At 37.4% G+C, this 13,087-nt stretch overlaps 1 protein-coding gene across 1 annotated transcript in view; it reads right to left on the reverse strand.

Moving 5' to 3' along the window:
* The window catches only part of Bckdhb (branched chain keto acid dehydrogenase E1 subunit beta), a 196,078-nt gene that overhangs the window by 52,889 nt on the left and 130,102 nt on the right, over nt 1-13,087 (reverse strand). Inside the window, exon 9 of the mRNA XM_045160364.1 lies at nt 2,509-2,595. Coding sequence (XP_045016299.1) covers nt 2,509-2,595 — 87 coding nt within the window. The remainder of the gene's footprint in view (nt 1-2,508; nt 2,596-13,087) is intronic.

Here is a 13,087-nt window from a genome sequence, read left to right on the forward strand (position 1 = left end):
TTTTTTGCTGGCCAGAAAGTTGGCTTTACATTAACACATTAACCCTGATTTATCTTTTTTTTAACCTTAGAAGGCATACCCAGCAAAAAGAAATACAGATATCTGAATCACTCCTAAATTCAACTTGCTCGCACTTAAGTTACTTGATTTTAAGCACTCATCGGCACTGCTAATCTGACACAGGTTCCCTGCTCGGAGCCCACGTACCGTCAGCTAACGGGCACAAAACACTTACTGAAAAGTAGATTCTATTACTAAGAAAGTCAGTTATAAGTACTAGGGAAAAGATTTAAGCCTCTAACTTTCTTTTTTTGATCTCTCTATACATAAATACCACAGACAAGCATCTAGAATACTGTGTTCATTATGTCATGTTGAAGTTCATTTTCTGCACTCTGCTTTTGTGCAGATACAACTTGAATTAAGCAAAAACAACTGTGTGCATTTTTCAAGTCACCCTCAAATCATTATACTAAAATTCTCATTACTCAAAATATTAAATGCTGACCTCCCTACAAATTTTACAGTGTTGCCTAATTGACTTTTATACTTCACTGGTTGAACAATTTAACTAACGAAAACTTCCTATTGAATCCAATTTCTATCTTCCTTGGTACCAGTGGACTCTGGATAGACAACTCAGCAATGACAAGATTCCTAGGCAGACACCGGATCTTCCCTGTCTTGACAAACATGCTAAAAGTCCCAGCTTGGTGGGTAAACAGTCAGTCACCTGGTCAAAAGGAAGCCAGTGTGAGTAGCTGTGCATACCTAGGGATCTATGAGCAAATCTGTGAGTGTTGGAGCGAGCCTGCTGCAAACTGCTTTGCTTCGGTGTTTTTGCGCCGTGAGTGTGATCACGCCTTGGAGAATCTCTCTGAAAACTTTTCAGGGTCTGACTATGATATGATATTTATGATTTTTGGTGTTGGCTAGCTGAAATGACTGTATTTAACTCTTCAAACATTGTTTTGCAAACAAGGATTCACTAATATATTCTGTGGCCCATGAGACATTTTTCCATGAATATGGGTCCACATATTATTCAAAATCAAAAGACACTACATTACATCATCTTCTTCCAAGTCTGTCCAGTCTGAAAAATACGTTTATATTCTACTGCAGCCTACCAGTCATTTATGGAGATCCAATTTTAACTAGCTTTGACAAGTATATGCAAATATAACATTCCATAAAGCAGTAAGCAATCTGTGGCCAAAATCAAGTCAGTTATCAAAGTTCCTCTTAGCAGCCATCTTTATGACTAAATAGTTCAGTCCCCTACAGATTTACTAGTAGTCAGAAAATTTAATTTTTTTTTCCAATTTTGTCTTTGGCTTGAAATAATATCATAGTCTTCTAGTGAATTATTCTTGCAATCCTCATCATTGTGTTTTTTTACAAATATAATACAGTGTGCTACTCAATGAATAAAGTACACAACAAAACCCAGATACCAGTGATACTTAAATGATATTAATTAAACACACAGGAAAACAAGAACGTCAACCAAACTCAAATATTTGCTTCTGTTAACTGTCAGTAATTATATATGACATAAAATAACAGGGCTAATTGACTGCGATTATGGATTATTTTGCCTTTTAAAATATTTGTTTAAATTTACTTTATAAAATTTATAGGCTTTTACTAATTAGTAGTCAAAATTTTTTAGTAAAAATCACTGTTGGTTTGAACTTAAAAATTTATTTCTATCATTACTTATTCATTATGATTTTATATCAGGTTATTAAGCCTTAAACTCTTTAAAACCATTAAAAAGTTCTGTGCTTATGTATATCTTAATAATTTTAAAATTCTTAATTATCAAAAAAGAAGTAAAATGTTTACAAACTATAAAGATATTCTTAGGTTTATATTTTATGATTTGAATACTTAGTTTTTAATTTTAAAGGTGAGTAAAAAACTAATTCTTTTACATTGTGCATATTTATGACACAGATACAAGTAAAACTTTTAAGTAAAAGCCTTATAGAAAGAAGTGCAGATTTTTTCCTTAGTAAGCAGCATCTTAAGTGAATATTTTTAAATGAAAAGTTTTTAAATTGTTTTTAAAGCATTACAAGTAACATCATATAAACTGATTACTGTTAAGCTAGCAAATTATTTTTATATTAGTGATTTTTATTAAATTCATTTATGGAAGACGAATGGTATGGAAATCTAAGATTCTCTCTTAATAATAATATGTCTTATTACAAAACAAATATGAGGTTGAAATGTAAAATAGTTTTCTAATCCTACTCACCAAATAAGCATAACTGATATGAGTTTTTTAAATTCATTTCAAGCTTTCTTCTCCCATGAAAGACTTTATTAATATGAAATTTGTTTTCTAGGATTATACCAGTAACTGAAAAGTAGTGGAGTTGGAATAAAAAAAAGTTTGTTTCAAAGAATGCATACTTTTATACACTGGGATAAGCATCTTTTTCTGTCTGTAATAGTCATGCACAACAAATATTAACATGAGCAGGGAGTCACTACCTGAACTGTGGAGCTGATCTCTGATGCAAAGCCGCCTGTCAAGGGGGCCTCGTGGCTGATCAGCAGGCGACCCGTTTTGATCACAGACTGAAAGAAAAGAGGAAAACCCAATGAGGAAAATGAATAAGTGCAGGGTGGTGGTTGTCCTTCAGGAATAAAAACTGTTCAAATTCAGCAAATGACACAAAAATCAGCAAGTCAGTTTTACACTTAACAAGTGACAAATCCCTTTCAACTGTGTGGTTTTCTGATTGTGAACTATAATGTAACTTTTAATATTACTACAAAAGAAACATTCTATACAGCATATAGTTTCAAATGCATGCTTATTTTATAGATATGTTTATGCTGTGAATGGAATTAATGTCATTTTCATATTTTAGTATCTTGTTCTTTTGCATAATATTACTTTAAGACTGGAAATGTTTATTTTCAGTTTGGGGCACATGCACATATAAATAACAATAGTCAGGAAATATTGTTTGTTGAGAACACAGAAAAAGCACGAAAATGCCACAGCAAAGGAAAAGGTTGAGCTACTAGATGTTTGAGGAAACACGCTAACAAGCAGAGATGGAGAAAGGAGCGGATAAACCCTTGTCACAGATGTGCCCTGCAGTCAGCACCATGGAGCACGGACCCTCTCACACACAATGATATATTCTCAGTTGTTAACATACGACTGCTCACACTGTATATGAAATACCAGGCACAAAAATAAATCAAAGTACGGCTATAATATCATAGCAGGAGTCCAGCTGTGTGGGGAGGAAAAACTATTAAAACCAACAGCAAGTTATTGCCTAAAATACACTGAACCATACCATCACGGAAGTGTTAATTTCTTCTCTAAATTTCTAAAAATATGTTATCAACCTTTTAAAACTCTGTTAACTGTTTTAGTGACATGAAATGAAATATTACAAGCAGAAAGATATTAAATTACTTAATTTTAGATATCTATTTCTAGGCATTTCTAACTTAGAATTTAAAGAGAATTAGAAGTTTCAGCCAGCAGATATTGGACCGTAAGATGAAGCTAGAAGACATGACAAAAGTCAGTTGGTCACTAATAGCACTGGAAAAGAGCAAATGTTATAAAACACCTTAATGTATCCTCTTGCCTCTAGTGAAAGGCTAGGCTGGAGAATGGCTATTTAGCTTTTTTATGGCTGTGTTAACTATAACACTTTTAAAAGTCACAAATTAAACTTCAATATGCAGGATAGAAATATGAAAATAAATATAAAACACTCCATAACCAAAGCAAAATATATATTTTCAAAGTATTCTCAAGAGATAGGTTGCCTTTTAAGATTAATGAATTTGAACACTATACTTGATAGTCATACCTCTCTCAAAGCTCTAGAACAGAGTGTGGCCAGCATCCATCTAAGCTAGACGGTATGTGTTAAATTTCTAAAAGACAGAAATGAGAAACTTCTATAGAAACACCACTTTTAATCCTAAATTGCCATACAATGAGCTGGCACATTTACATTTGAGTCCCAAGGGGCTGGATATCTGGTTCAGTGGTTAGGGCATAGGCTTACAAAGCCTGATGGCCCAGGTTCGATTCCCCAGTGCCCATATAGAGCCAGATGCAGAGAGTAGCACATGCATCTGGAGTTCATTTGCAGTGGCTAGAGGCCCTGGTACACCCATTCTCATTCTCTCTCTCTCTCTCTCTCTCTCTCTCTCTCTGCCTCCCTCCCTCCCTTTCTCCCTCCCTCCCTCCCTCCTTCCCTCCTTCCCTTCCTCCTCTCTCTCCATGTCTCTCTGCTTACAAACTAAATTTTAAAAAAAATTTAAAATGAGTCTTAAAATCCAACAAGCAGTCAGGGTAGGTGGCTTATGTGTCTTGTAGCTAACAGAGTGGGAAACCTAAACAGAGAAGACCCAGAAAAGATGCTTCCAACACTGGGGGTTCAAGCAAGATGATATTTAAGCATACGAAATACAGCATCTTTCTGCAAGGAAATGGATACACAAACAAACGTCCACACCATGAGTACTACACAGCCATAAGAAAAATTAACGCACAGCCAACTGGTAAAATAAGCAAATTTCAGGATAGCAGCTCATTTTTGAAGACGAAGGAAAAAAAGCAGTGCCTTTTAAACATGTCTGCTCAGCATACATGTGAGCATCTACAACTATTCATTCTAAATTACCAGAAGCTGTTTCTTATAAGGAATTATGGGACTTCTAAATTTGACCTTCTGTGGTTTTAGCTTGTTGAAAGCATTCTCAATAAGTCTAAATAAACAAAAATAAAGAAGCCCTTGAGTTAATTCTAAACACAACTGTATAAAGTCAAAACATCCTCAATAAACACAAATTGTTAAATAATGAATTAGGTTGGGATTCAGAAAAAAGGGAACCCTTAGGTCCCAGATTGTAGTCAGAGGGGCTGGTTTTCCCCTTGTGCCCTATGTGTGATCCACTCTCATGAGATGGCACAAGCTCCCCTGTGAGACCTTCTTAGCTGATGGGCATCAGACACAATGAGAAATAAACTACTGGAAGTTCAGAAGGTCAAGTTCTTCACAGCTTTGCCTACGTACACCAAATGTAAAAAATATGCTCTCATTCTCAGGTGAGGACTTCATGTTAACAGATACAAAACAGTTTTAGAAAATTCTAAAATGACAGAAAGAAGAGGGCAGGCAAAATGGGACAGCTATATTTTGAATTTTGGAGGGAAACGAAAGAGTGACCAGGAGAGAGGATGAGTACTTGTGATCATCATGGTAGCAAGTGTCATAGAGAATGTCATGTGCTCTGCTCTGAGCAGAATACTGTGTGCTCACTATTCCTTTCTTCTGGAAATAAATAACATATTTCACTGTCAATTGTCAAAACAATCTCTGATATATAAAAAGTATTTAATTGTACAAAATAAATTTGTCAAGACTCTAAAAATGTTAAACCTTAGAAGTAACACTTATATTTCAGTCATACTCCCTGCAAATTAGATATATATTGAATCATTTTGTGAAGTGAAACAGAAATTCAATTTGAAATATGCTTTGACTCAGAACTTTAACTTACTAAAATTTCTAAGTTTTTTCATAGCATTTTATTTGTGTATTATTAATTGTGTGATATTGAAGTCCACACAAGTCTATAAAACACAATTCTGTTATTTGTGTTTCAGTCAGATACTCTGATTGAACTACATATTTTTATCAAGTTTAGTTTCCAATGATCAAAATCTAGGCAAAATTTAAATGTACACCTACCTAGAAATTTCCCTAAACAAAATAACCATTTTGTTGTAATTAGCAAAAAGTATTATAGTGTTTCCCAATGGAGAGTGACATTGACCTTTTCAAAACACAAAACTAGAGAGAAAAGTATTAATAAATTAAGCTTCTTGTTATTTAGAAGAAAAAAATTAACACATTTTCTTCTCATTAAGTATACTTCTCCACTTGAAAAAAAAATTAAATTTAAAGAACTTTTCATTCTGAAAGCTAATCCACTCAAAGCCAGGAAAGATTCCATGCTGGATTTGCCAGCATCTGCTTCACTAACATTTCACCACTAAGCATTGCTCCTGGACTCTGGCCGGTGGCAGATAGAGCCCCAGTGAGTTAGAAAGCTAAGCCCAGTAAAGATTAGGACTGAGGAATAACCATTCCTATGTTGTCTATTCCAAAACAAAGACCGTATCTCTTACAGGCTTTAAAAGATCTGTCCAAAAAACTTTAAAAATAGCCCAAAAGGCTACTCACCACCTCATGGCATTCCCTCCACCAGAGCACCTGTCTCAAGAGCAGAGAGCACAAAGCCGACACGCAACACCCCTCATATCATGACATCGTACTCTAGTGGAACTCTGAAGATGATTTTGCCTGGTGAAGGATCCCTGACTTTTCCCTGCCAGCCTCGTTCTGCCCATGCGTCTTTATGAATGCCGACACACTAAGCTATCTGTGCAGGGTAGCTAGCAAAAAGCTCTGAGCATGGCAGACACTCCAGAACTTGATGTGGTGCATGCTATCTTTTAAATCTGTTACTCAATTACACTACTGCATAATCAATTTTTAAGATAGTAAAAGAGTATACCTCAGCATATGTAGAATAATGTAATTATGAAGACTCAAAATCAATGAAACTTTAATATAACTTTTCCTTGTAAATTTAAATCAATTTTGAACTATTATAGTACAACATAAAACTTCAATATATATGTATATAAGAAATTATATATATTTATAGACACACATTTATATTCAGGTCCCTTGTGAGGTTTTAATACACATAGACTAATAAAGCTTTAGCAATAAGATACCTGCAGTAATACAGGACTGCTCAGTAATACTCCATTAAAACGACTGCACAGACTCTGGCTGCCCAAACGTTAGACATATGTTTTAGTGAATGTAGCCTTTAAAGATTTTAACACAAACCAACCAGGAAAACTATGAAACTGTCATTCCAAGAAAAAAATGATACAGACAGGCAGACCATTAAGCTTGCACGTGTCTGAAAGAGCAACACTGACATGCAAGAGGCAGTGTGTTTAATCTTTCTTACTCAAAACCCTCCAGAGAACTGCACAGCTTACTATGATTGCCGGTGAGGTAAGGAAGAACAGGGCACTATGGGTAGGCAACAGACTAGACTTTCAACATTGTCTATCTGAATATAAAGGTAACTCTCTGAATATAAAGGTAACAAAAGCAAATGAAACATCGAAGATGGCCTTTACCAGTTCCTCATATATGTAAGACACACGTGGGAATGTGCAATGGTAAAGGCATAACACATCCCGTTGATGGAGAATCTATTAAACCAATAACTTCACAATCTAGAATCCATGAAGACGCAATCTTGATGAGATTCAAATATCAATGAGAATGGCTTAGGCAAATATTTTGAAATTTTTCATGCTTAGTAGCCAAATGCGTCTCACACACTAACCAGAAAACCCACAATTAACCACAGGCTAACAACTGGTCCAATAGTGCCCAGTAAGCAGCTAAGCAGTACTCATCAACAAGCCCTCCACATTTGACAGGACACAGGCTCATCTTCCGGTGGAGAAACACAAATACTGAAAGAAAAGGAATAGGCCAGAGCTCCTTAAAAAACGTCAGAAAAGTCCATTTTGGCCATAGTACTCATAATGGAGTTACAAATGTTTAATATAGTAGGAAAGTGGTGAAAACTGAGAAAAACTAAAGCCCCAGGGCTTTTTCACCCATGTGGAAAAAGTAGGTGGAGGAGCAAGCAGAACACAAGAGAAGAGAATAATACCAAGAATGGAGGGATGTGCACGAAGACTGGCCAGCCCCAAAAATGAAGGTTGTAAACTTTTCAGACATCCTACCTGGCCCACTCTTTTCTCAATTATTTTCATTATCTTAGTTGAAATACTGAAAAACCTTAAAAAATCCATTTTGATAATTACAACTGGTCATGATTCTAAAAGCTACTTCTCCACATTTCAGATAAGCCTGTCCCTAGCCGTCAGCTTTACCTCTCCAGCTTGCTTTCTCTTACCCCTACCACCATCACCCTTGAGCTACGGGCTACTCTGAGAATGTGATCCATGTTTTCCTCTTCTCATTTCTTCCCCCAAATTGTCAAACATTCCATCCTTCCCTCAAGACTATCGCATACAACCCCCCCCCCAACTGGACTTTCTCTTGCTTTAAGCCCCATGATAATGTTTCCTTGTTTTTATCAGATTCTCTACATGTTCTAATAGATTATGAGGTCACTGAAAATACAAGGGTATCCTATAAAACATAAAACCAAGGTCGGAGGCTAGAGAGATGGCTTAGCGGTTAAAGTATTTGCCTACAAAGCCTAAGAGCTCAGGTTCAATTCCCCAGTACCCACATATGCCAGATGCACAAGGTGGCGCATGCATCTGGAGTTTGTTTATAGTGGTTGGAGGCCCTGAGACACCTAGCTTCTCTCTCTCAAATAAATATTTTAATAAAAGAAACTCATCAGTTTAGCAACAACAACAACAAAAAGAAACACATCAAGGACAAGATTCAAAGAACAGTGTCCAGGTGGCACTCACGGCTACTCCTATGTGTAAAACACATGTATTACCTCCCAGCCTGGTGCAGCCAGCCACCCTACCCCACAACCATTCTCTAAGACAAAGCCTGAAAACCATCTTATTTATAATTGTGTCTGTTGTAGAATGCAGTGTCCAACACATAAGCATTCATCTGAGCTGACCATGCCCATTTCATTGTTATTTGTAAACGAATGCATCCATCATTAAAAGACAGTCATTTGAAAAAATACTTAGGTGTCATTTTTCATTTCTTATTTTTGAGAAATGTTCTCTTTCATGGGGGGCGTTCTCTACATTATCTTCTCCAACTGACACCAATCATCTAGGGCCATAAAATTCACAATCAAATACTCCATCCCTAATCACAATATCTAATGACCTGTTATATATGTGAATGCTCAATGAATGTTATGTTGATCAAAAGGAAAGAAAACATGTACAGGCAGATTCCACAAACCACACCGAAGCCTCCAGGAGCGACCTTCAATCTCTTAGGAAAGACCTATGCTGCTATGAAGATGCTGAAAGGGAAGTCCTACAAATAGAGCTCTAATAACGCTAACTCGGAAAGAAGCCATCCATGACCAACTCATCCCACCTACTGTCCCTAGCAAGAACAAGCCGCATCTCTGGATGCACCATTTTGTAAATACACAAGTAAAACCAACACACAAACATGGGGTTAGTATCAAACATGAATTTTCTATTCCTGTTCACAAAAAGTGACCATGATGATAAAGGAGTAGTGTGCATTGACCAGATATGTAGCTAGCCTAAGTGAGTAAAAATAATTGTGGTGATAAAGTATTTAAATGTGGTATGTTTGCCCCATCAGCTTAAACACCATGAAAGCATAACCTTTTCTACTACAACAATTCGTCAGACATTTTGGCAGCAACTAACTAACTGCTAAGTTCTTCTCCTGTCTTGATTCTTATCACGTTCCTGTCCTTTTCTTGACAGAGTTGGTAAAAGTTACCATAAACGTGTACCCAATCTCCATGTCAACTCCATCAATATCTTTGGATGAAGACAGGAAAAATAATACTGCATCCGTTAGGTAACATGTCACAGCTGCAGAAATGTTACTAGAGAACAGTAAAAAGCCATGCGGTGCTGCATTGTGAAACCTTCTCATCTTAGCGTCCTGCTTGCTCTTCCACGTTTTCCTCTGGAGTCTGCACTGGCCAGACGTGTCTGGATGCTCCACATCCCCAAACCCTTACTGGAACCATGCTAACACTCTTCTAGCAAATGAAAAGATGGGGAACACAATAGCCAGGAGCTACTTCATAGAGCCTGGAAAATTTAGAATCTGACTCAACAGTAACGATCACTGGCATGGAAATCCCATTGTATTTATTATGCACTCATTTAGGAAGTTCCCCTTTGCTGGGCTCCTTCCCAGGCAGGTAGTGCTGAGGGAAGGACCAAGCCTGCTGGTTCCTCCCTAGAGGTTGAGAAGGAAGATGAGCATATGAAGACTCAGAAAACTTTCCTGGCCACCAGAGAAAAACCACACTGAGTCGGGAGTCTTTTCAAAGCAGGAACTCACAGAAAAAACTCGCTTTATTGCTATGAGCAGTTGCCTATATCATGTTGGGGATGAAGGTGGGGATTTTAGGATGGGGACAGAAGTAAGGGCCAATAGTGAACTGTAACTATTGAAATGGTAATTGCAACTGCCACACAGAAGTGGCAGGCCAGAAGCCATTAGGCATCTTGCTGAGTCCTAGCTGGCCAGAGACAGGTCGCCAAACTTTAGCTAGGCTCAGGAAGTTCCACTAGGTCTCATGCCTGGGCCTTTCAGAGCCCAACACCCCTTTCACTGGAATGACACTGTCTTGTTACCATGGATTCAGACATATTATTCTTAGTTTGACATTAAGGTTATAATCAGAGCCTGAATAAAAATTTCAGGACATAAGTTTGTATATGTTTTATCATTTTTATCCATGCCTTTTTTATTTTAGAGAGAATTGGCATGCCAGGGCATCAGTCACTGCAATCGAGCTGCAGACGCATGCACCACCTGTGGGCATGTGCAACCTTGCGCTTGCCTCATCTTTGTGTGTCTGGCTTAAGTGAGAACTGGAGAAACAAACACAGGCAAGAAATTTAACCACTAAACCAAAATCTCTCCATCTCTTTATCCATTCTTAATTGCTCACTCTGAAGCATTAAGTACATTCATATAATTATCTAACCATCACCAATGCTATTTCATCCTGTACAGCTGACAGTATCAATCATTAAGCAAAAATTGCATACCACCCTCAGTTGACGCACTGCCACAATTCTCCATTCATAGCATACAAATGGGATCACACAATAGTTGTCCTTTTAGATCCAATTTGCTTCATTCCTACTATTCTTTCAAGGTCCATGCATAGGTTAAGATGGGCCACAATTTACCTCCTTTAAAGTAGTTTGTTTGTTTGTTTGTTTTAATGAAGCATATTGCATTTTGTTTATCTGCTCATCTGTTAATGAGCACTTGGACTGTTTTTACCTTTTTGACTATTATGAATAATACTGTCATGAACATGGGTTCACTGTTTGAAGGTTTATGCCAATATCAAGATAACTAGTATAACAATAACCTTCCAATTTCTGGGACAAAACACTCAGCCAAAAGCAGCTCATCGAAGAAAAAGGTTTATTTCCAAGTAACAGTTTCAAAGGAAAGTTTCATCGTGACAGAGAAAATATGGCAGATAGCTTGGCATCACACCTCGTCACCTTACCAAAGAGGCAGCAGCTAGTTAGCACTAGCAAGTGGGCTAGATTACAAAATCCCAAAGCCACTCCAGTAACACACCTCCTCCGGCAAGACTCCACTTCCCAAGGCTCCTCCAGCTGAGAATTAAGCATGAGGCTTAATCACAAACATATGAGACTATGGGGGACATTTCACATCCAAGCCACCACATCTGGGGTCTACCATAATCCCATGCTCTCCACATCACTGGACGACTTTGCATATCTATTAACAGTAAACAGGAGTTCAAATTCTCTATGACTTTTCCAACACTTGCTACTTTCTCCACATTTTTTACAACCCTAATGGAAATGAAGTGCTGTCTCCTTATGGTTTGGTTTGCATTTCCATAAAAATTAGATGTGTCGATGTGTGCGTGTGTGCATGTGTGCGTGTGTGTGCGTGTGCGCGCGCATGCATGCGTGCATGTGCACGCATGTGCTTTTTGGAAATTTATGTATTTTCCTGGAAAAAAATTACATTTTTTGCCCCCATTTTAATTAGTCTGTTTGATCATTTTGCTGCTGACAATGAGAGAGTCATATACATATTTTGTTAAATTGGTTCCTTTGGAGACTAGAAATAAAATGTTTTCAGCCCATGATAATCTGTATGGGAAAACTGACAATCTAACTCAATTGTTTACCATTTCTTCTCAAACATCATATGCTTTGGTCTTTTTACCACTTTGAAACAAACACAAGGAAATTGTTTTATTTTCCTGTTATCCCCAATATCATAGATCCTATCACAGACTATCCGAGACAGCACTATCCCTTGAAAAATCTTCACAGTCAGCTACTCAAGTCACACTGCAGTCTATAGCTCCTGCCCACGGAAGCAGTGCAGTCCTGTTTCACGGAACCAAACCTTATGAGACCGAGAGCTGGTGTTCCACACTGTGCTAGTTACTAGGAGATAAAGAACCTGACGGGGAAAGTTCAGAACATTATCACTTTGGTTCTTTGAATATAAAATTCTCCCCATAAGCGTTGACCACTGGATATCCAGATGGTGGTTCTGCTCGGCAAAGTTGTGGAACCTGTGGCAGGTGGTCTTAAGGTGTTACCACCCACCTCCACCTTCTGTTGCCCCTCTGCTTCCCGCCTGCCACTGTGAATAGTTGGCTCTGTGCTCCTTCCATGCCTTCACTGCCATGGACTCTACCTTATTCAATATAAGATGGATTAAACCCTTCTTCCATAATTTGCTTGTGATAAGGCAGCTGTTCACAGCAATGGAAAGTATTAACTAGGAAATCACTGTCATCATTTTATTGAAGCATATTTATAATTTCTAATAAACTTTCAATGTTGCACAAATTCCCAAGGTCACCAGTTCATATCAAACATCTTGGGCCTCTCAACTGAGGTATTATTAGAGAAAAATAGATGAGTTAACTCAGGTTCCCAGAGGGCTATAACTTGAATTGCCATAAGGCCCTAGGGAAAAGCATCCCTTTCAAAAAATTAAGAATGAAAGAATTTTCAATTTTAAAACTTGTTTAATGTAATAATAAATAATAAGAAAAGGCAAAACACTGGCATTCAAATAAAATCCAGTTTTTAAAAACTGTTTCAGAAATTTCAACGCCTACATTGAAAATTATTTTCTCTCTAAAACAAACAATTACTAATATCTTCTCTTTGTAATTCGTAAGTCTCCACTTGGCAAACTTTTCTCATGTGATGACAACGGGGAAATACTATGTCTGGACATCATAAGGGTGCTAACGGGTAGAAACTGACATCACCTCTCACACTCCCACC

The sequence above is a fragment of the Jaculus jaculus genome, chromosome 10 (assembly GCF_020740685.1).
Source record: "Jaculus jaculus isolate mJacJac1 chromosome 10, mJacJac1.mat.Y.cur, whole genome shotgun sequence".
Taxonomy (NCBI): Eukaryota; Metazoa; Chordata; class Mammalia; order Rodentia; family Dipodidae; genus Jaculus; species Jaculus jaculus.